The sequence below is a fragment of the Bos indicus x Bos taurus genome, chromosome 13 (genome assembly GCF_003369695.1).
Source record: "Bos indicus x Bos taurus breed Angus x Brahman F1 hybrid chromosome 13, Bos_hybrid_MaternalHap_v2.0, whole genome shotgun sequence".
Taxonomy (NCBI): Eukaryota; Metazoa; Chordata; class Mammalia; order Artiodactyla; family Bovidae; genus Bos; species Bos indicus x Bos taurus.
Window position 1 is genome coordinate 49,495,884 of NC_040088.1, and position 24,025 is coordinate 49,519,908.

At 39.9% G+C, this 24,025-nt stretch overlaps 1 protein-coding gene and 1 non-coding gene across 7 annotated transcripts in view; both read left to right on the top strand.

Annotated features, from left to right (window-relative positions):
* ZEB1 (zinc finger E-box binding homeobox 1) overlaps positions 1-24,025 on the top strand; it is a 196,681-nt gene that overhangs the window by 129,228 nt on the left and 43,428 nt on the right. For all 6 annotated transcript variants that reach the window (XM_027559781.1, XM_027559783.1, XM_027559782.1 and 3 more), the window contains one exon: positions 13,603-13,803. In XM_027559781.1, the coding sequence (XP_027415582.1) occupies positions 13,603-13,803 (201 nt within the window). The remainder of the gene's footprint in view (positions 1-13,602; positions 13,804-24,025) is intronic.
* LOC113903761 lies at positions 17,703-17,825 on the top strand. Its single transcript, XR_003514299.1, has one exon. It is a non-coding gene; the product is annotated as a small nucleolar RNA U109 (small nucleolar RNA).

Below are 24,025 nucleotides of genomic sequence, written 5' to 3' on the forward strand. Positions count from 1 at the left end.
CAGCATGAGCATGGTGGCCTTTGGGCACCAGGGAAGGGCAGGGAGTGCTGGGCTGAGTGTTCACTTATCTCCCTCTGCAAGTGTTACCTTCCTTTTCATTTTACATGATTTCATACTTTTATGTAACTATAGATTTAAAAAGGTGAATGCTACTCACACTGTGAAACAGAAGCCGTCTTTTATATTTTATATGTAAGAAAAGTAGGGCTATTATTTTCTAATAAGAAGTTGTTTTATTTCAAAATCTACAAGATGTATATTTACAACTTGTTTATTTTCTTCCTAAACATTATTTTTAACCTGTTTTAAAATTTCATGCTGTTTCTAGTCATACTTATCTACTATTATTAAAATTTAAATAACAAAAATATCAAGAAAATGTTTCCCTGATCCCAGTTCAATTTTCTGATGTTCACCACTAGCAGTCATATGCTGCTCTTATTTCAGACTTTTCCCCTGCAAGTTTAAAATTTATCTTTTACAAAATTTAAGTAATACAAAGATTTAAACAGTCTCATAGAATGAGTGAAGTAGAAAAAAACAGATCACTCTTTCACTACCCCCTTTCTTCATTTGTATGTCCTTCGAGACATTATCATGAATTATATTTAGATACATGTGTATATGCTCTGTGTCTATTTTCTACAAGAATGGGATCAGACTATTTTGAAGGACTCTTCTGTATTAGTACAAATGGATATACTTTGTGTGGCTGCTCAGGTGTTTTACAATTAAAAACAAGTTTGGAGAGAAACATGTATGCATATTTGCACACCTGTGTAAGCTAATTTATAGGGTAAATTCCAAGAAATTACTGGATCAACAGGTAAACATTTAAAATTTTGGTAAACACTGCCAAATTCACACAACATGTAAGCGTGTACTTGTTTCCTTAGCCTCTGCATACACCATGAGTTAATGAACAGTTTGTTGTTACAGGGAAGCACAGCAGTGAACAAAACAGAAAAAAATCTTGCCCCTATGGATTTTACATTCCCATCACTCCAATTGAGAAGAGACAATTTTAGTAAAATATGGCAATTGGCAATAAGTATTTTAAACAGAAAGAAATCACAGGAAGAGGGGTGTGTGTAAACAGCACAGCCAGGGAAGGCCTCTCTGAGGAGGTGAAGCTGAACCGTGCAGGAAGAGCATTCCAGGTGGAGCGGCATGACTGCAGACACCTTGGCCAGTGCCTCTGGAGTGCAAGGAGCAGGCGTGAAGGCAGAGGTGACGTCTGGGAGGTGGCAGGTGGGGCACAGCTCCGGAAGGGCCTCTGAATTACAGAGGATATGGTGGGAAATCATTACATGGTTTGAGAGAAGGGTGACAGGGTTCCTCTGATGCTGTAGAGGGTTGTTTGGATGCTGTACTGAGAACTGACTGCCAGAAGGCAGAGGAGGAAGGAAGAAGGCCTGATGGGGGCCGTTAGAATGTTCTGGAGAGAGTGGTGGGGGTAGGGGAGTGAGTGGTCAGATGTTGAAGGTATTTTAAGATACATTCCTTCTGGGTTAAATGTGGAATATAAGAGAAAATTAGGAGTCAAAGCTGACATGAAGGATTTTGGCCCAAGCACCTGGAAGAAGAGAGTTGCCATTGACTGAAATGGAGAGGACCAGGGGAGGCCTGAGAGTTGGACCTGGGGTATGGCATGTCTGCCCTTGGACATCCAAGTGGAGACATCAAGTAGGCAGTGGTTGTGCAAGTCTGGAGTTCAGAAGAGAAACTGGAACTCGGGTATTAAAGCGGGTTTAGAGCCCTAAGAGAGACTGAGGTTGGGAGATGAAGGGAAGCAACTGAAAAGCAGCAGTGCATTAGGAAAACCAAGAGGGTAGCAAAAAGACGGCTTTGAAGAGGGAGAGGGTGACAGATTATGTCAAATGCTGCTACTTGGTCGTGTAACATGAGGCTCGATTGTCATTGGATTTAACAGTGTAAGCATCTTTTACAGTCCTGACAAGATAAAAGCAAATAGAAAGAGACATCGGAGACAAGTGTAGGCAGCGTTTTCTGGAGGTTTTGCAGGAAAGCAGGACTGAGGTATAGAGTCTAGAAAAGTGAGATTTAATGAAAATAGGGGCTTTGAAGTCAGAGAAAGGCAAGAGAGTTGAAGTTCTGTATAGAAGTAATGATATGTTAACAACATAGGATTAAAGTAAATACGGCTTTAATTGATGGGCGTCCCTGGTGGCTCAGACAGCAAAGCATCCTCCTGCAATGCAGGAGACCCAGGTTCAGTCCTTGGGGTCAGGAACATCCCCTGGTGAAGGGAATGTTCTCCCACTGAAGGGCTACTCACTCCAGTATTCTTGCTTGGAGAATTCTATGGACAGAGGAGCCTGGTGGGCTACAGTTCATGAGGTCATGAAGAGTCAGACACGACTGAGTACGCACACGCATCTTTAATTGGCAGAGTTGAGTGTTCTTGTTACGTGTTTATTGGCCACTCTTGCTGTCGTGTGTGAATTTCTTTGCATATTCTTATTGGTTGGTCATTTTCTCATGGGTTTTTAAGAATTGTGTAATAAATCAACCTTTGGTAGCATGTAGTGCACATTTTTCATAGTTTGTTGTCTTTTGACTTTAATTTTTCTATGTATAATCATGGATTTTGTGTTATGCTTATAACAGCCTTTCTTAAAAAAAAAAAACACTTTTTATTTTGTATTGGGGTGTAGCCAGTTAACAATGTTGTCACAGTTTCAGGTGAACAGCAAAGGGACTCAGCTGTCCACATACATATATCCGTTGTGCCCTAAACCCCCCTCCCATCTAGGCTGCCACATGACATTGAGCAGAGTTCTATTTGCTATACAGTAGGTCCTTGTTGGTTATTAATTTTAAATACAGTAGTGTGTACCTGTCCATCCCAATCTCCCTATCTATCCCTTCCCTCCATCCTTCCCCCGGCAACCATAAGTTCATTCTCTGAGTCTGTTTCATTACAGCCTTCCTTGTACTAAGTCTGTAGAAGGATTTGCCTGTGCTTTCTTCTGTTACTTTTATGGTTTAATAGTTGTTGATTAAAATCTTTGACTCATGCAGATTTCCTTTTGGTTAAAGTTGTGAGGTGGGAATCTGATGAGCAAGACCGCCATATGTTTGGGGATCTGTTTCTGGATTCTGTGAGGTCCATCGATTGCTTGCCTGCCCCTGTGCTGGTGTAAATCTTTCCATTTCTATGGCTTCGAGATTCCTTTCCTGTGTGGTACAGCTCATCCATGTTCTCCTGCCACCGATCAGTGGCCTCGCCCTGCAGCAGCTTGAAGCAGGGTTTTGGTTCCCGGCTAGAGATTGAGGTTGGGCCATGGCAATGAGAGTGCTGAATCCCAGTCACTAGACTGGTGATCAGTGACAAGACCCTGGCTTTTCTGCTTTGTAGAGAATTCCCACAAGAACAGAAAGTAGTGAAACAAGTAAAGTATTTATTAGAGGAAGAAGAGTGTATGTAGATAGACACTTGGGCAGACTGAGAGTCACGCCCTTGTGCTAGTTTAAATCACTTACATGAGCCCTTTCTTCCCGTTTCCTTTGGCTAGTCATTTTGACTTGCCTGGGTCTGAGTCAGTGTTTGGTTTACCTCAGGGTCCTCTCATAGGCGTGCATGCATCTCTCAGCCAAGATGGATTCCAGCGAAGAGGCTATGGGTGGACTGACACCACTCCCCTTTTGACCTCCAAGGAGCTTTCTAGTTGGGAAGGTCTCCTTGACTTCAAGAATGAGAAATATGTGGTCTCTGTCTTGTATCTGGGCAGGACTCAGATTATCCTTCCATTTATCCTTCTGTTACGGAATTTCTGTCCATAGGGGGTGAACTCTGTTTGCTCAGCCTGGGAACTCCATTTGCTCCTGCCTCACCACCACCATATGTGTGTGTGTGTGTGTGTGCATGCGCACATGCATGCACGCTCAGTCGTGTATGACTCCTTGCAATCCCATGGACTGTACCCTGCCAGGCCAGGCTCCTTTGTCCATGGGATTTCCCAGGCAAAAATACTAGAGTGGGTTGACATTTCCTGACCCAGGGACTGAACCTGTGTCTCTGGTGTCTCCTTATGTTGGCAGGCGGATTCTTTACCCCTGTGCCACCTGGGAAGCCTCTCTATCACTGAACTATTAGTTTAATGAGTTTTCCTGAATATTTTTGTTTATTTCCCAGAAAATAATAATAATATCATATGTTGAGCACTTATGTGCAGTACTGTATGAAATTTTTGCTTATATAAGTTTTTTTCTCATTATGTCAACTCTATTATGGACATGCTGTCATCATTCCCATCTTAGAGATGAGGAAACTGAGGCATGAGAAGATTGAGTAATGTGCCCAAGGCAACACAACTGATAAGAGAGGAAGCTGTGATTAGGACCAAGCAGTCTGACTCCAGAGACTGTGCTCTTGTATCTCCTTGTAAGCTTTAGAATCATTTGGTCCAGATCATCTGGATTTAGAATCTAGAATAGCATGTTAGTACTTGGGCCAGAATTGCATTGAGTTTGTAGATTATTTTAGGTAGAACTGAATCTTTACCATATGAAACCGTTCTACCCCAGAGAGGGATGTCTTCATTCACCCACATCCTTCCATGCTCGTTGAGTGTGCCAGCTCCCTGCTGGCTCTCCAGGCTTCTTTTTTTCCTATAGGTGTTATCTTCTGAGTAGTTATCAATATTAGTAGAATTTTTTTTTTGCTATGTCTTTTGCAGGTTATTGTTGATTTATTGGAAAGCTATTGATTTTTTCCTATTAAATTCATAATTAGTTATTTACCAAATTTTCTCATTGCTAATGATTTCTTAATTTTTCTTGCATTCTCCATAAAGAAGCATCTTCATATCACCTGACAATAATAATTTTGCTTTTTCTTTTCTATTATTTGTGCTTTTCTTTCATACTTTTAAAATATCAGCTTGTTCTTTTAGAATACTGCTAATTTCTAATGACATTAAACATCTTTATCTTAAAAATGCCTCCCAATACATAATTGTTTATCAGGATACTAACTTCATTTTTACTTTTTATGAAAAAGCATTTATCAACAAGGAATAGGGAATATTTTCAGATGTGTTTCAGTTTCTATACAAGTCATATTGTCTCTCCTTTATTGTGTTAATGTAGTGAATTTCATATATTTCTTACTGTTGAGTAGTGCTTGCTTTATTCTTTTAATATAATCCTGGATTTAATATTTGGAATTTTTACATCAGTGATTACCATTAAGACTGATTTTATTGGGTGGAATGTGGGGAGGGGAAGAGTGTGGTCTTCCTCAGATTCTGCTGCTAAGTCGCTTCAGTGGTGTCCAACTCTGTGTGACCCCATAGACGGCAGCCCACCAGGCTCCCCCGTCCCTGGGATTCTCCAGGCAAGAACACTGGAGTGGGTTGCTATTTCCTTCTCCAATGCATGAACGTGAAAAGCGAAAGGGAAGTCGCTCAGTCATGTCTGACCCTCAGCGACCCCATGGACTGCAGCCCACCAGGCTCCTCCATCCATGGGATTTTCCAGGCAAGAGTACTGGAGTGGAGTGCTATCGCCTTCTCCATCCTCAGATTCTAGTTGACTGTTATTATGCTGGCCTCATAAAAAGAACTTGGACTCTTCATTTTCCTCTCCTTTGAAAAAGCAACAGAATTATCAGTCTTTTGAAGATCCTGAAGTTCACCTAGGAAAACATATGGCACTTTATGGTTAACTATTTGATATCTTCCCAAATTTATATTATGGTCTGTCTACCTTGGCTCTCTCTTCTATAATTTTATAAATTCTATCAAATAATAAATATAGCTATAATCATTTTCAGTTTCCAAGAAAGTTATTTCATCCATGTTTACAAATTTATTTGCTTAGATTTGTGCAAAATATTTATAAAGTTTGTCTCTTAAATTCCTCTTGTTTAGTTGGTAAGTCATGTTAGTTACTTCTCTGTTTGTATTTTAATATTGAATATTTGTGCCTCTCAATTTTTTTCTAGTGTTAAATGGGCTAGTGATTTGTCTATGTTATTAATTATTTAAAGATCTGGCTTTTGGATTGATTTATTGATTATATAGCTTTTCTACTTTTTAACTTAATAATTTCTATGTATGCATTTTAAATCCCTTCTTCACATTGACTTTTGTCATACTGCATGTATTACATAAGTAACAAGTCATATAAATTAAAAAGCATCCTTTTTATCAATGTAGAGCTTACCTGTGAAAGGAACTATTAGTAATTGATAATTTAGCATGAATTATTTTAGTCTATATACATTCCTCACCTGTTCCTGGGACTGAACTTAATCTGCTGAGAATTTGCTGTTTAACAGTTTTGCCAACATTATAGTAAATTATACAAACATTGGCTAAACTAAGCTCCCTGAGTGAGTGGGAGTTTTGATAAAGCAGGAAAAGGGGAAGTTAACTTGGGAAGAGATACAGACAGAGGGACCCATGGAGAATAGGAGAAAGGCCCAAATAAGAACTAGAGAGGACCAAAGACAGATCCTCTGAATATGCAGTGATTTCTATGTAATGAGAGAGGGGAAAATAAGAACGGGGGTCCTGTGCGTGGGAGCAGCCCTCCCTCCGGCTGACGTGGCTCTCAGCTGTCTGTCTATTAATAGCTCGTATCTGGAGGCCCTGTAAACCACCAGCCCTTTTGCAGGGGTAAATTTCAGAATCACTGACTTTCATTGAAATTATGTTTATCAAATTATTTTGAAAATGTCAAAAGAGTCTGTGATTATTGTTTATTGGGTACTCTTAAGAAAGATTGTACCTAGAGAGGAATTGAAATAAGTTACCTCCAAATTTGCTAAACCGTTAGTGTTTAGTAAAATCTCGCATGTTCAGTGTTTAGAGCACTCTACAATCACTATGATGTCTATTTTTAAAGGACTTAAAATTAGCTAATTACACTTTGTACATTATTTATTACATTTCTGTTAAGTCTCTCAGTCATCTCCAACTCGTTGTGACCTCCTGTACTGCAGCACACCAAGCTTCTCTGTCCGTGGGTTTCCCGGGCAAGGATACTAGAGAGGGTTGCCATTTCCTTCTCCAGGGTGTTTTCCCAACCCAAGGATTGAACCAGCATCTCCTGCTTGGCAGACAGATTGTTTGCCACTGAGCCACCTGGGAAGCCCATTTATTAGATTACTTGTATGTTATATTAAATATGCATACTCATCATAACTTTGTGCAGTAAAATACATCTAGATAGTAAGTTAACATTATCTATAAATTAGTTTAAAAGCCAGATTGACAAATATTGAATGTAGTATTTATGGACAGCACTCCTCTTTCCTGGAGTCATGCTGTTTGCACAAATTTTCTCTAACCTTACAAATTGTCAAATGACCTCTCCTTTCTATGTTGTGTGTTAATTGACAAGATTTTTTTATCTGATTATCATTGCAGCTTTGTCTTTATCTTCCTGAATTATCAGTAGAACTTAAATATACTGACTGACTTCTTCCTTGAGAAATAAATAAGTGTGGGCTCACATTCAGTTCAGCAAATAATTCTGTACCTACTCTGTGGAAGGGGAAGGCAGTGAGTGTGTCAGGGACTATGCTCAGGTCAAGAGGAGTATGAATACACGATGTGATGGTATTTTCCTCACAGCGATGTTAGCAGTAATGGAAGTACTTGTGCAGCGTCTCCACCTTCCAGTCTGTTCCATAGCACTCCCACCTGAATTGTGCTGCTCTCAACATAGTGCAGACACGTGTGAAATATGGCTTCATACGTGACTCAGTGTACTTGTTTTCTAGGTCTTTCTTAAATTATGACAGTAAGTTAGACTGATGTACGTAGAACAGTTTGCTAGAAGTGGTTTATTAGTTTTTAAGGACCAGTCTTGTGTCTTCTCCTAAGAGAAGTTTTCTTTTCTGCCATGCAGATGTGTGTGTTTGGGGATTGGTGAAGGAGTGGAATGTAGTTCAGCATGATGTACTTCTCCTCTGGAAGGAAAAATGCCTTTGTACATCAGAAAATATGTCAAAACGTGGCCTTTGCCTGTGGCTTTAATCAACACATGCCACTGCTGTAACCTGACAGGAACCGAAGACCTGTGAGTCAGACCTGACCCACCCCACCTCCTCTTCCCACCCCCCAGCCTCCCCTTTACATACAGGAAGGAACCTAATCTGCTATGCAGCATGATTATAAACAGTGTCTGGTGGGGCTTCTATTTATAAAGCCTTCAGATATCTTTCTCTTACCTTTGTGATGGAAGCTGGGATTGTATTGCTCAGCTCTTGAACCTCATTCATCTAATTTAGCTAATTCTTTTATTATAATTGTATGTGACTTAAGAAATAGGTACATAGAGTTTAATGAGCACCTTTGATACAATACTACATGCTATCAAGTATTGAAAATAATATGTGCAAGTCTTGTAAAGGCTTATTAATTATAATGATGATATTACTTCATGGGATACTGTTGGTTATATTGAGATTCTAATGGTTAAAGTTTTTGAGTCATTTGAAAATGTTTTTAGTGGCAAATTGTTAAGTATGGAATTACAGGGCCCCATAATAGGCTAGACACAGAAATACAAGTTTAAAAATATTTATCACTAGTGCAGAAATCTTCAGCCAGCAGGCTTTATACTTAGTAGTAAACGTATATGGGTTGTAGAATCAGGCAGACCAGGATCGGAGTCCAGCTATTCAACTTAGTAGCTACTTAACCTCAAAACCGTTACTCAGCTACTTTTTCCTTTTCTGTCTGTAAAAGGAAGATGTAGTAGTACCTACTTCTTAGGAATTGTTGTAAAGGTTCAGTGAGATGCCACTGCTGCTGAGAGTAACAGCAGGTACTTCTGTAGTCTTTACTGCTGATAAAGTACTGTTCCGAGCACAATGCATTTCTCAGTCATTAGCTCCTCACAACCACATTGTGTGGGAAACACTGTTAAATCTGGCATTAATGCTAGCAAATGACACAAAAGAATCACCACCAAGAGTCAGCATATCCTTACCACATTCTGGAATGCATTGAAAATTTTACCGTTTTTATTGAAATTTAACTTTCACATTGTGTATATTTATATGATACAATTATATAATTTTATATATTTAAAGATTTTAAAACCTTTATATTTTCTTTCTTAAAATTTTATTATTTTGGTTAAAACTCAAAAGCGAGAGGTAATGATCACCTGTGATTGTTAAAAATGCTTCTCTTTAGAAAAACTGTATTTCATTACTTTTTGTTCAAAGGTTGCACGCAGCATAGAGATACGGGAATAGATGGGCAGACAGTTGAGATCACTGCACTCATTGTGTTCTACAGTTCATAAAGGTCCTGCATTACTCTCTCTGCGTTTCTGATGTGGGAGCTGTGTAGTTTGAAATTAGCTCTGTGGATCCACCAAAGGATAGATCCAGACACACAGGCTTGTGTGTTATCTGAGTTATGATAATTAGTATAAGTGATTTTCACTACTTTCCCTCCACTAAGTGACTGTGAAGCAGAAGACAGTGAGAAGGCTTATTGGTCTTTTTTTCCATTTTCGTTAACAAAATATATTGCTTTTCTGGATTTTTCAAGTTTTATTCCACTTATTCAAAACACACTTGGGGGAAATTCACAAGGTAACAGTAAAATATATGCAGTCTCCGTGTTTTTGTTATGTGGCTTGTAGTCATCCAAACTACAAAGGCAGCTTCTCCTGGGGCACAGGGAGAAGTTTTGCTAGAACCCTAGAAAGTGACAGATATTCACGAAGAGGACTTCAGGCTACAGTTGATTCAGATGGAATGAAACAGCTCAGAGTAAAAAGAACTTACTGAAAACTATGAAGCATGCAAGTAAATATTTAAACCATAATGTGTGTGTGTGTGTGTGTGTGTGTGTGTGTGTGTGTGTGTGTGTATCTTAAAGACCAATTTTTGGAAAATTTTCAAGCCCCAAATACTCTTAACTGTACATGTAAATATACAATCTAGAGTTAACCAGACCACCTACGGCCAACAGAATTGATAATAATAAAGCTAAACTAGAGTATATTGTATTAAAAGGCAAGAATAGCATCACTGCAAACCCATGGCCACTGCAAGACACTGAAAGGGTACTAAAACCTCCTTTTAGAAATTAGTAGGAATTTCAGCTATCTATGAATGTACTCCTGGGTGTTCTTTGGAAGGACTGATGCTGAAGCTGAAACTCCAGTACTTTGGCCACCTCATGCGAAAAGTTAACTCATTGGAAAAGACTCCGATGCTGGGAAGGATTGGGGGCAGGAGGAGAAGGGGACGACAGAGGCTGGATGGCATCACCAACTTGATGGACTTGAGTTTGAGTGAACTCCGGGAGATGGTGATGGACAGGGAGGCCTGGAGTGCTGCAATTCATGGGATCACAAAGAGTCGGACATGACTGAGCAACTGAACTGAACTGAACTGATGAATGTCCAAGCACAGTGAGAGCTTTGCACTGAACCAGACCTTCCGTGGCAGCCAGGTCTAGTGGACTAAAGAATCAGTTAATCCTCAGGAGACATTAGCTGTGTTCAGATTTTAGTTTGGGGTATATCAATGCCTTTAGATACCGTCTCAACTTTAAATGACTTCAGTAAGGCTTTCAGTAGGCTACTAATAAGGAGCCCTGGAAAGTAAAAACAAGACTAATAGCGTTTTGCATCATTTGTCAGTAAGATCTTTCATTCAAGCGCACACACACCCACACATTTCCCTGGTGCCCATTGGTAAAGAACCTGCCTGACAATGCAGGGAACATGGGTTTGATCCCTGATCCAGGAAGATCCCACATGCTGCGGGGCAACTGAGCCCATGAACCACAACTTCTGAAGCTCTAGCCCCCAGGATCTGCAACTACTGAGCCCATGTGCCACCACTCCTGAAGCCCACATGCCCTAGAGACCATACTCCACAACAAGAGAAGTCCCAACAATGAGAAGCACTTGTACCACAACCAGAGCGTAGTCCCCACTCCCTGCAGCTGGAGAAAGCCCATGCACAGCAAAAAAGACCCAGCACAGCCAAAAATAAGTAAAATTAGAAACACACACATTTGTATCTTACTCTCAGTTAAATGCTTACTCTCATTGGGAAACGCTTTTCCAGCTGTAGACTGTTCTTTGAGAATCACACTCTTTACCTGTCACATAGGTTCACAATTTACTTTATTCGTGATGTGACTAGAGTAGAAGGAATTCCTGTGTTTTAATAGCTACTTAAATGTAACTTTTCCTTGGATTCAGCAATTCCACCCCTACCAGTGTATCTGACAAATGTATTTAAGGAATGTCCAAAGATGTACTTATAAGAAAATTTATTACTACATTGTTTACAATGCTTAAACACTAGAAAAAAGCTAAATTTTGTCTACAGATGATTGGTTAGATTATGTCTGTACAGTGAAATGCTGTGTAGCCATCCAGAGGAAAGTGATAAAGCTCAATAGGTCCTCACATAGAAAAGTTTCCAGGATATGTTATTATGTGGCCCAAAAACTACATGGCAAAACAGTATAATGTGACCCCATATGTGTTTAGATATCCATGCATACATTTATATATATAGGGTTTATATTAAATAAGAGAGTATAAGGTGAGGTCTGTTACTATTAAATAGTATAAAGTATATAAAATGGGTGGTACCAGGTGGTACTAGTGGTAAAGAATCCACCTGCTAATGTAGGACACAGGAGACGACGGTTCGATCCCTGGGTCAGGAAGATCCCTTGGAGGAGGACACGGCAACCCACTCCAATATTCTTACCTGGTGAATCCCGTGGACAGAATCTCTGCCAGAGGAGCCTGGCAGGCTGCAGTCTGTAGCATTGCAAGTGACTTAGAAGCAGCAGCAGCATCATATAAAATACTTAGTATCATGTCTGTGTGTGTAGTAGTCACTCAGTCGTGCCCAACTCTTTGCGACCCCATGGACTGCAGCCCACCAGGCTCCTCCGTCCACGGGATTCTCCAGGCAAGGATACTGGAGTGGGTTGCCATTTCCTTCTCCAAGTACCATGTCCACCTAGTGCATAAATTGATTAATAAACCTTGCTGTATTGTTACCTTGAAAGAATGGGTTGAGGAAGGAGAAATTGGAGGAGGGGGCTTTTACTAATTTTACATGTTTTGTATTGTGCGAATTTTTTACAGTGACATTATTACTTTTATATTAAAACTAGAGAGAAAACTATTTGCTCTGGGGAACGATCTGGGAAAATGTATTTATTCCAAAATATTAAAGACACAAGACTTGATATTTTTCCTCAGATATGGAAGAGTTCCTAATGTGAGTAGAAGGGTACCTGTGGCACTGTTTTGGACAGAGGGGTCTTCCTCAGGTCTGTCAAAGCAGTTTTGTAGACTTTTGGTTATTAGTTCCTGCCTTGACATACACGTCCCTACTTTTAGATTGTGTTTCTTCTTTTGTGTTCTTGGGTGTGTGTGTGTGTCTGTGTGTGTTTACATGCATGTCATTTAAGCATTTAGGTGATTATCTTCTTTCAAGAATGATTGGAAATGTTAAGGGAAAAATGGAAAGAATAACTGAAAGTGATTATTGTTTGGCTACACGAACAAAGCTTATTTTGTCCCCTTAAATTTTAGCAAGTAAGAATCACCCTGCAGATCGTTGAAAAGAGCTATTCCAGTGATCATATCCAATGAAGTTCTAAATAATTAATCCAATTAGAGTGACTATTACAAAGACTCTGGAGGAAAAAATATTGACTGGACTATATTATTTGTTTTGGTTCTGTGAGCTGAATTATTCATTCAGAATAATTATATATCTTTATAACGCTGGTGTTAAACTTTACTGAAGTTCATTGAAAAGGTAGAAAGGATGCCCATTTGAAAACTGAACATTAGGTTTCTTTTTTCAGAATGACTCACATATAAACATTACTTACATATAAATGTCACTTAAATCATGTCTGCGTTATGTGGAAATTTGGTAATATTGGGCGATTCTTTCTAAAGTTGGTATGGGATTAATGAAAATGCCTGGACCTAATTGACAACTTGAGAATACTGTTAAACTTGATGTTGCACTGCTGTTTTATTAGGGAAGATGAACTCTTCTCTTAAATGGTAGTACTTGAAAGATTTGAAGCTCTCATTCCGTATAAGCAGTATCATATAACATAAACTTGCTATACTGGAGAAGATGTTTGATGGAATGTTTAAGAACACAGAATATGGAGCCAGATTCCTGGGGTTCAAATCCCTGCCCTGCCACTTCCTAGATGGACAAGTGACCTTCCCCTGTGTCTTGGTTCCCACTTCTGTAAAATAGGGCTATAAGCAGTAGGCAGTAGATAGGTCCTCTGTTCGTACGGTTGCTAAAATGTTGCTGTAAGAATCAAATGAGTTACTCTTTATAAAACACCTGTACATACAATTAAGTGTTCACTAAGCATGGCTACTATTATTTGCCTTTTTTGTGTATCTAGTGAGTGCTGTATGTATGCATGTTATCAAATACATTAGTTGTTTACATTTTACAGTCTAAAATAAACTATTATTGAGTGACAATCTATTTTAAGCACTTCTTAAAATTTATTTTTACTAAGGTGTAAAAACTGGTTTTTATACTAGTTGGTTTTGATTGATTGTTTCTTGTTTGTATTACAGTTACAAATTATAATACTGTGGTAGAAACAAACTCAGATTCAGACGATGAAGACAAACTCCACATTGTGGAAGAAGAAAGCATCACAGATGCAGCCGACTGTGAAGGCGGCGTGCCAGACGATGACCTGCCCTCAGACCAGACAGTGTTGCCCGGGAGCAGCGCGAGAGAAGGGAGCACAAAGAGCTGCTGGGAGGACGATGGTGAGTTCAGCTTTTCTTGTAATATTCTATTCTCTGGGTTCTTTTTAAAAAGTGTATTAACGGAAATGATAAACTAGATGATAAGTTTGAAATGAATTACAGTTTATCATGTTAATCCAGTGGTTCCCAACCTTTTTGGCACCAGGGACCGGTTTCATGGAAGACATTTTTCCATGGACCAGTGTGTGTTGGGGGGCGGGTGTTTCTGGAGGATTCTCCTAAGGAGTGCGCAACCTAGATCCTTGCATGCACAATTCGCAGTAGGGTTCACACTCCTTTGAGAATCAACACAAGTGATGAGGATGGCTGTAAATACAGATGAAGCTTCACTCTTTGCCTGCCACTTACCTCCTCCTGTGCGGCCTGGTTCCTAAAAGGACCGGCTCCTTCTACTTACCAAAAAGTAATTTCTGAAGTAGAATAATAGTTATTTCAACCATACTTGCATTTAGTATATTGATCTATATAATATATTGAATTTTGTTAGTTTTTTATAAGCAGAATCAAGCTTTTCATACACTATCGATATAGTTAAACCTATCTAATTTCATATCATTACCTCAAATGAAGAATCTGTTTAGAAACCAACAAATTATATTTTTGTATTTTTGTTGTTGTTGTTCAGTCACTAAATCATGTCACACTTTGCGACCCCATGGACTTGCAGCTTGCCAGGCTTCCCTGTCCTTCTCCGTCTCCCAGAGTTTGCCCAAACTCGTGTCCTTTGAGCTGGTGTTGCCATCTAACCATCTCGTCCTCTGTCATCCCCTTCTCCTGCCTTCAATCTTTCCCAGCATCAGAGTCTTTTCCAATGAGTTGGCTCTTTGCATCAGGTGGCGAAAATATTGGAGCATCATCATCAGTCCTTCCAGTGAATATTCAGGGTTGATTTCCTTTAGGATTAACTCGTTTGATCTCCTTGCTATTCAAGGGACTCTCAAGAGTCTTCTCCAGCACCACAGTACAAAAGCATCAATTTTTCGGTGCTCAGCCTTCTTTGTGGTCCAACTCACATCTGTGTATGACTACTGGAAAAACCATAGCTTTGACTATCTGGACGTTTGTTGGCAAAGTGATGTCTCTGCTTTTTAATACACTGTCTAGATTTTGTCACAGCTTGTCTTCCAAGAAACAAGCATTTTTTTAAACTTCATGGCTGCAGTCACCATCCACAGTGATTTTGGAGCCCAAGAAAATAGTCTGTCACCGTTTCTGTTTTTTTTCCCATCTTTTGCCATAAAATGATGGGACTAGATGCCATGATCTTAGTTTTTTAATGTGGAGTTTTAAGCCAGCTTTTTTACTCTCCTCTTTCACCTTCATCAAGAGGCTATTTAATTCCTCTTCATTTTCTGCCATCCATGTCTTCAAAAGTAAATATCATATGAGATCATGCCTCCTAGGAATAATATAAAAAATGGATATGAGGCCAGTTATATGACTTTTCTTTTACTGAACCCATCCTGAGTGCTAGAGATCAGTGTTCTTTATTTTTACTTTTATTCTTTAGTGCAGATACACACAGTACCTTTATATAATCTAGTCTAGAACACATTCTCCAGAAGGAAGTTAAACATCTCTGACCTGTAGTTTCAAAAGGAACAATATGCAAACAGAATGACTTTGTCCACCTCTCCTAATCTCCACTGTCCCTCAAAGATCATGAGTAGTGATCAGGTCAGTGATTTATTTTCAAAGATTTTTTGTATTTTCTGAAAATAATTTTGTATGAGCCAGGAAACCCAAGTGTTTTTGTACTGTGATCTCTCTATCCTGAGTTTTGAGTTTCTTTTGCTTCTTGAACTTCATACTTTCTGGAAGAGAAGATCACAACTAATTCTCGTGTTCCTAGTTGCCTGTGGGATTTGAATCCAGACTATGCCACGTAGCAGACCAGAGCCCATGCAGCCCAACTTGACTGCACCCTCCTAGACTTGATTTGAGAGCTTCAGTTCTTCTTCAGTTTTTATCTTCTTGACATTTGGACCTTACATTGTCTAAACTCCTGTATTCAGTCTGGGTTAGGTGATATTTCTCCTGCTTTTTGTAAATATACTTTTGAAATCAGAGCAACCTGGAAGCTCCTTCTGAGTGACACTTTTCTTTTTTTTAATTTTCTTAAACTTTTCTTATGTAAAATATGAGTAGAGATTAAGGAGTTTTCTGGGCTGGCACATGTATAAGGCATCTGGGAAGCAGTAAAATAAGATAGTAACTTAATCCTTTATCAACTCTTTTTTAAAAAACTGTGAAGACCTCTGCTTCTAGGGAGATGAAATACATATTTTTCCATGTTTCTCGTGCTAAGTACAGCCAGACCCTCTGGATATTACATGTAGACAAACCCAAGAAGACTCTGGAAGGGGGAGAGAAGACAGGCAGATTTCCTAGGACCCAAGGAACAACACAGTCAGTAGTGAGTCCCTTGGGGATCAGAACCTCAACACTTGGTAAGAAGAAGGCTGTGCACACCAACTGCTCTAGTCCAGCCACAGGAAGAGTGCAGCCCTGCAACCCATGCCCACCAGTGGGGATCCCAGCCTTTGGCATCCACTGAGCAGAGCACACACACACCCTGCCGTGGTGATGTCAGAGACCAAGTAGGGAGATGGGGCTTTGCTCCCCCCTCAGCAGCAGTGACAACGGACACGCCCTGGAAACCATGCGGAAACCTGGCCTTCCATTCCTCCTCCCCACAGTGGTGGTAGGCGTCCTGCCCTCTCCTGCTGGGAAGCCTGGTGAGGACTCAAGGCTCCCACCCTGCACCACCCGTGATGTCAGTGGAAGCCACACGGGGCAGTGATAAGGCACCCTCGCCCCTCAGCCAGAGTGGAATCGGAAGAGCCTGGTGGGGGCCTAGATCCCACCCATTCAGCCATAAAGAGCAGGCCCTCTCCCCAGGCTGGAATAGAGGCTGAAGGAGGAGCCCAGACCTGCCCGCCATAGCCTGGAATGAGACGCTGAACACCTTCCCACAGGAGATCCAGGGTCTCTGTCTGCCAACAGAATAACTGAATGTCCCAGTGAAAGTGAAGTTGCTCAGTCGTGTCCGACTCTTTGTGACCCCATGGACTATAGCCTGCCAGGCTCCTCAGTCCGTGGAATTTTCCAGGCAAGAGTACTGGAGTGGATTGCCATTTCCTTCTCCAGGGGATCTTCCCAACCCAGGGATTGAACCCAGGTCTCCTGTATTGCAGGCAAATGCTTTATTGTCTGAGCCACCACGGAAGCCCCAAGTTTCATTCAAAACTCACTCATTGGAAAATTTCAACTGAAGTAGAAAAGACAGTCAACAAACACCAGCACTGAGGCGACAGAGATGCTAGAATTACCTGACACTGAGCGTCATGATAAAAGTGCTTCAGCTCCCAGTCGTGAGCATGCTTCAAATGAAAAGACACAGTCTTCACAAAGAAATGGAAAGTTTAGAACTGAAACATACAGAGCCTCAGTGCACAGACTCCATAGCCATGTGGGAGGACACAGGAGGAATCAGTGATGTGGCAGTGGGACTGGAGCCTGCATGAGCCCGTGTGAACAACAGAGCCAGACTGCAGAATGGAGCTGAGCCTGAGCCACTCCTCTGGGTGCCATGTGCCTGTCATCAAAATTCCAGGAGAACAAGATGAGCCTGAAAACTTATTCCAAGAAATAATGGCTGAAATTTTCCCAAATGCAGCAAAAAGACAGGATCCTGCATCCCAAACAGGATAAATCCAAGGAGACCCAGGTCACGGTGTATCATAAGCAAACTAAAGCCAAAGAAAGAATCCTGAAAGCAGAGAAGGGAGGTACATATACCTTTAGGGGGAAACAGTTTAAGTGCCAAAAATTTCTCATAGGAAATGACGGAGCCAGCCGGAAACAGGAGACCTCAAATGCTAAAGAAAAGAATTGTCTTGCACGTCGAAGTGTCTTCTCATTCCTGTGGAAGCGGGAATACATGCTACACTAAAAAAGGAGTTCTCAGGGCTGCCAGCCTTACAGTAGAAATTGAGTAGTAGTATATTTCTCCTGCATTAAAAAAAAAAAAATGTCAGCCCTGGGATTCTGTATCCTGAGAAGAGATCTTTCAAAGATGAAGAAGAAATCAAATGAAGGAATACGGAGGGGGTTTGTCCCCAGCACACCTTCCCTAAACGAATGTCTGAAAGCAGCCTCTCAATAAAAAGGAAATGACAGAAAAGAAATCTTGGGCCATCAGGAAGGAAGAAAGCACAATGATGAGAGTGAACATATGGCCACGTGCATATCCTTTTTTTCCCAGATTTTCTCAATTATGTGTGATGACAAAGTGGAAAACATGAGTAGGGGTCGATAAAATGAATGAAATGGAGCAAACGTCAATACTTTCTAATTTGTATTGTGTATAAGCTCCCTCAAGTTGTATTTGACCAAATCTTGTGATAAATTTGCTACCCAAGTCATAGGGGATTAAGAGTTGCACATTAATTCCTACCTGAACATAACTGTTGGTTCATTTGAGCCACAGTTGTTCAGTGTGCATTGTTTAGAGAACATGCTACGAAGATAGTGAAAACTAATTAAAACTGCTCTGAAAAATAAGCCCTCAATTTGAAGATACATTGATTTCATAAACAAGCTACATAAAGTTCTAGTTCTGGGCTTTACCTCACCTAGTTAAGTAAGTACATAAGGTTTATGTGTGTCACACTGTGTTCAGAACAGTCTTGCCTGACCAGTGGAACAAGCCAGTAAACGTAAAACCATTCCTCTGGTAAACAGTGGGAGTTTAAAATTTCATCTGCAAAAAGATGCACAGCCGATTTGCAGCCCTGCCCAGGGATGCAAGGCAGCCCAGACTTTTTGCTGGACTGTTGGTTCAGAATCCTCTGTAAATTAATTTAACTTCATGAATACCCAGGTTAGTAACTTTTAATGGTTCATTCAGTCGGTTACAATTAACCGGCCTTTAATCATGCATTCCACTGAAATTTTATGTAATGAAGCCTCAGAGCACTTCTACCCTTGAGTCGTTTTATGACTCTTCAGGATGGTCCTTGTGGCTGAATTTGAAAAATCATCTGTCACACTGGACCTGGTTGACCAAACCAGCCTGCTCCTGGAGCGGAAACAGAGCACTCGAGTTGTGACCAGAGGAGCAGGCACCCAGGGGCAGATGGCCCCCTGCCTGGGCCCCTTAGCTTCTGTTCTTTGGGGAGACCTGGCTCCACTGCTGCTCCGTGTTCTTTACTTTTTGGTGCATCCTATTAATCGACCACTACCCAAGGTAAAACAAACAAAAAACCAAAGAAGGAAAGCTACAGGAGCCACACTGTCTATGCCAGTTGGTTTCCTTAAAGACTAAAAAAAGGGGAACGGTAAAGAAAGCAGGCAATGACATTCAGCTGTGGCAGAGATCAGCACATGAAACTGGTACAGATTTGCAACCAGAGTACAAATTGTCAGTCTTAAGTGTACTGGGAAAATATGCTACCAAAATGTTAATTATGCCATAAATGCCTTTTAAAATCTTACCTGTGAATGAAGTCTCAAGTTAGGATCAAGTTCTTAGAAGGATTAAAGAGAAGCAATATTTTCATTATAAAACTAAATAAACTAAGACATGTTCACATCTAAGGATGAGATTTCTAGATTCATTAAGTCCTGTTGTCTTAAAAGACTTATAAACTTCACTTTTTTTTTGGTAGGAAATATAGTGTAACTTGGCAGTGTTCCAGCATATCATACTTATCTGACAAGAGCTTGTGGTTCAGCCAGAAGCTCTCATGCTTGTGTCAGTTAAACGTTTTTAAATATGTGTGCTCTTTCAGGACACCTGTTCATAGACCTTTTATTCTTTTAGCTTTTAAAAAGTACATGAAACTAATCCAATGGTATACAATATCATTTAATAGACTGGCTATTTCTTAATGCCTTAAAATGATCCCAAGTAAGAGTGATTTAACCGTTTTTTGGACTTGAAAATTTTTGACCTCTTATAGAAATGCACATGTTGACAAAAATGCCAAGTCAATGAAAACTTCTTTAAGGTAAAAACATATAAAAGTCTGATCTTACAGTTATAGCAATAAAGCTTTTTTGAATATAAGTTATAATAAAATGGCGGCTTAGACAGTAAAGAATCCACCTGCAATGCAGGAGACCCAGGTTTGATCCCCAGGTCAGGAAGATCTCCTGGAGAAGGGAATGGCAACCCACTTCAGTATTCTTGCCTGGAGAATTCCATGAACAGGGGAGCCTGGTGGACCACAGTCCATGTGGTCGCAAAGAGTTGGACACAATTAAGCAACTAACACTATAATAAAATACAGTAAACAATCTATGCAAAGAATGCCTCCGTCACTAAATAACTCAGTATTGAACCAAATTATCCTTGTCTCAAGATTTAGCCTGACCTACCCTTTGGAACCTTTTTCAGCCAAAGGTGGTGTGTGATGTGGAAAAGCTCACCATGCGGCTTCTTGTCTTCTTTGTACTGCTGTGTCCCCTGAACGTCACTTTTGCATCTATAAGATGAAAAAACTGGGCCGAATGACCGCAGAGGTCTTATTTTAGCTCTGCTCATAACGGGATCCAACTCCATTTGCACTAAATGTGCAGCACTAACATTTGAGTGACTCTAAACGCCTAAGCATTATGAGGTGGCCCAGGGGGAGGAGTCTGGGCTCTACCTACAGTGGGAACCTCAGCTGTGCCCACTGCCCTCCTGAAAAATCCCAGCCAATCAGACGTGTGCCTGGATGGAGAGCAGTGTGTACAGCTCCTGTGTAGTCAGCTCTATAGCTCATGTTCCAAGTATTGATTTCCAAGTTACTTAGGTTCTTGTCTTCCCCACCCCCTTCAGTGTGTCATGTAATTCATTTGTAATACAGCTAGGTTCCCTTGCTAATGTCTGTATTTCATTTTGTATTCTGTCTGCTGGGTGATTTATTTGGGGGAGGAGGTGGATTGTTCTGTCTGTAAAGGTTCAGAAAGACACACTCAGACAAGTGTCACACACCCATTCCTGTCCCCGTTTTCCCTAATAAAAATGCTACTCACAGAAGACTCCATAATTTTGAAACTACTTTATGTGTATAGTATACTCTGAAATTGAACAAATAAGTAAATATGTTGAGGATAAGGAGACCCAGGTTTCTCACTGTCAGCAGTGAGAAAGGGGAAGAAAGGAGGCTGGGATAAACCCTGTGGTGTCTGATTGGAATCAGAGGTATTCGTGTGACCTCGTGGTTCTTAATGTCTATGAAGACAAATAAAAAAGTACACACGCCTACGTGCAGCTGTTAGTGCACATACGTGTCTCCCAGCTCTGTCTGCTGAGAAAGCAGGGCGGCAGTGACAGACAGTAGCAGTAAGCATATCCAGTGCCCAGATCTGGGGAACGACTGTGGCAAGGCTCCTTGCAGAAATGACTGATTCTGGAACCAAGGGAGAGTAAATGTAAGATAAGCCTGGAACATGAGTAAAAAAGGGCTAAAAAAAATTTATGAAGGCATATCAAGAGACACAAGAGCTAACTTAAAGGACTCCCCATGGCCAAATCTAGAACAATTTTGGCAGCAAAATAAATGGTAGTATTGGATTATAATCTATGAAGTGAAATAAATATCAATGCATCCATATGGATATAAATACTTAAATACATGGAGGAGAAGGGAAAGCTCTTCCTTATAGTATAATTCTAGTTGTAAATTAAGAAATAATCAGGAGAGTGGAAAATCACCATTAGGCAAACACCTTGATAATTGTTGTGGGCAAGAGCCGTCAATGGGTGCTAAAGTTAGTGGGTGCCGGTAACATGAGAAAAAAGATACGTGCATAATCTCAAAGTATTTTCCCACCAGATAATTATAAAGAAAGGCATAATAACTGGTGTAAAGAAACCTGACAGAATCTTAACCAGGTGATGAAGGTTAATGCCACTTGCATCAGGTCATGCTGACCCCATGCCTTGACATTATAAATAGTGCTTCAGTGAACATAGGAGTACAGATATTTCTTGAGGTAGTAGTTTCTTTTCCTTCAGATACATACTCAGAAGTAGAATTTCTGGATCACATGGTAGTTCTGTTTTTAATTTTCTTGGGGCACCTCCATACTATTTTTCCTAGTAGCTGCCCCAGGTTACATTCCAAACAGTGCACCAGGGGTTCCCTTTTCTCCACATCACCAACACCTTGTCTGTTTGATGACAACCATTCTAACAGGTGTGAAGTGGCATCTCATTATGGTTTTGATTTGCATTTCCCTGATGAGAAGTGATTTTGAACACCTTCTCATGTGTATTTCTTTGCCATTTGTATGTCTTCTGGAAAAAAAAAAAAAACAACAGTCTACTCAGGTCCTTTGTGTGTGTGCTCAGTCACTAAGTCATGTCTGACTCTCTGCGACCCCATGAACTGTAGCCTTCCAGGCTCTTCTGTCCATGGGATTTCCAAGGCAAGAATACTGAAGTGGGTTGCCATCTCCTCCTCAGGGAATCTTCCTGACCGAGGGATCAAACCCACGTCTCCCACACTGGCAGGTGGATTCTTTACCACTGAGCCACCAGGGAAGCTCATTCAGGTCCTTTGCCCATTTTAAAATCATTACTTGCTTTTTTACTATCAAGTTGTAGAAGTTCCCTATGCATGTTGAATATTAACCCCTTTTCACTTGTATGCTTTGCAGATGCTTTCTTCTGCCACACAGTTTGCCTTTTCATTTTGTTGATCATTTCTTTTGCTGTGCAGAAGCTTTTTCAATTTGATGTATGCCTTTATTTATTTTTTTACTTGTGCTTTGGTGTCATATCTAGAAAATCACTGCCACGATCAATGTCAGGGAGTTTTTTCCCCTGTGTCTTCTTCCAGGATTTTTATGGTTTCATGCCTCACATTGAAGTCTTTAACCTGTTTCAAGCTAATGTTTGATAGTGATACGAGATAGGAGTCTAGCTTCATTCTTCTACATGTGACTGTCCAGTTTTTCCAACACCGTCGATTGAAGAGACCACCTTTTGCCTATTGAGCTTTCTTGGCTCCCTTGTCAAGTATTAGTTGACTTCAGTAATTACATGGGTTTATTTCCAGGCCTTTGATTCTTTTCCATTAGTCTGTGTGTTTTCAATGCCAGTACCACATGTTTTTATTACTATAGTTTTATAGTACAGTTTGAAATCAGGAAGTGTGATACCTCCAGCTTTGTTCTTATTACTCAAGATTGTTTTGGCTAGTCAGGATCTTTTGTAATTTCACATAAATTTTAGCATTTATCATTTATTTTCTGTTTCTGTAAAAAATGCTATTGGAATTTAGATGGGGATTGCATTGAATCTACAAATAGCTCTGGGTAGTATGGATATTTAACAGTATTAATTCTTCTAGTTCATGAACACAAGATATCTTTCCACTTATTTGTGTTTTCAATTTCTTTCATCAGTGTTTTACAGCTTTTTAATGAAACTGTGTTTTAATTTATTTTTTAATTGCAGGAAAATTGCCTCACAGCATTTAGTGCTTTTATTTCCTTGGTTAAATTTATTCATAAGTATTTTGTTAGTTTTGATGCTATTGTAAATAAGATTTCATCTATTTATTTATTTCTATTTCATATGGTTTCACTATATAGAAATGCAACTGATTTTGAATGTTGTTTTTTTTTAATCTGTATAGGTATTCTTTGATTTCTTACATTAGCATTTTATAGTTTCAAAATGCAGATCATTAACATGTTTTGAGAGACTTAAACCTCTTTCTTTCATTTTTGAAGGGAAAAACTATTGTGAATATTTTATTTTTAAGTTTCCATTTGTTCATTCTCATTAGGGTTACATGATTGGGCAATATGGTTGATTTTTGTTTGTTGCCCTTGTATCCTGCAGACTTGCTAGTTCTAAATAGTCTTTGGAGATTCTTAAGATTTCTATGTAGACAGTCTTCTTTTCAAATTGGGGTAGTTTTTCTTCCTTTCTAGTCTGTATACCATTTATTTCTTTTTATTAGAAAATGCCAGGAGTGGTGAGAGTGGACATTTTCCCAATCTTAGAGGGAAAGTATGTGGTCTTTTGCTTTAAAGTATAATGTTAACTGTGGATTTATTGTAGATGTTCTTAATGAAACTATTCTCATTTCTAGTTTGTTGAGAGTTTTCATCATGAATAGATGTCAGATTTTTTCAATGCGTTTTCTGTGTCAGTTGATATGATCGTGTGGTTTTGCTTCTTCAGCCTGTTAACACAGTGAAATGCATTAATGGA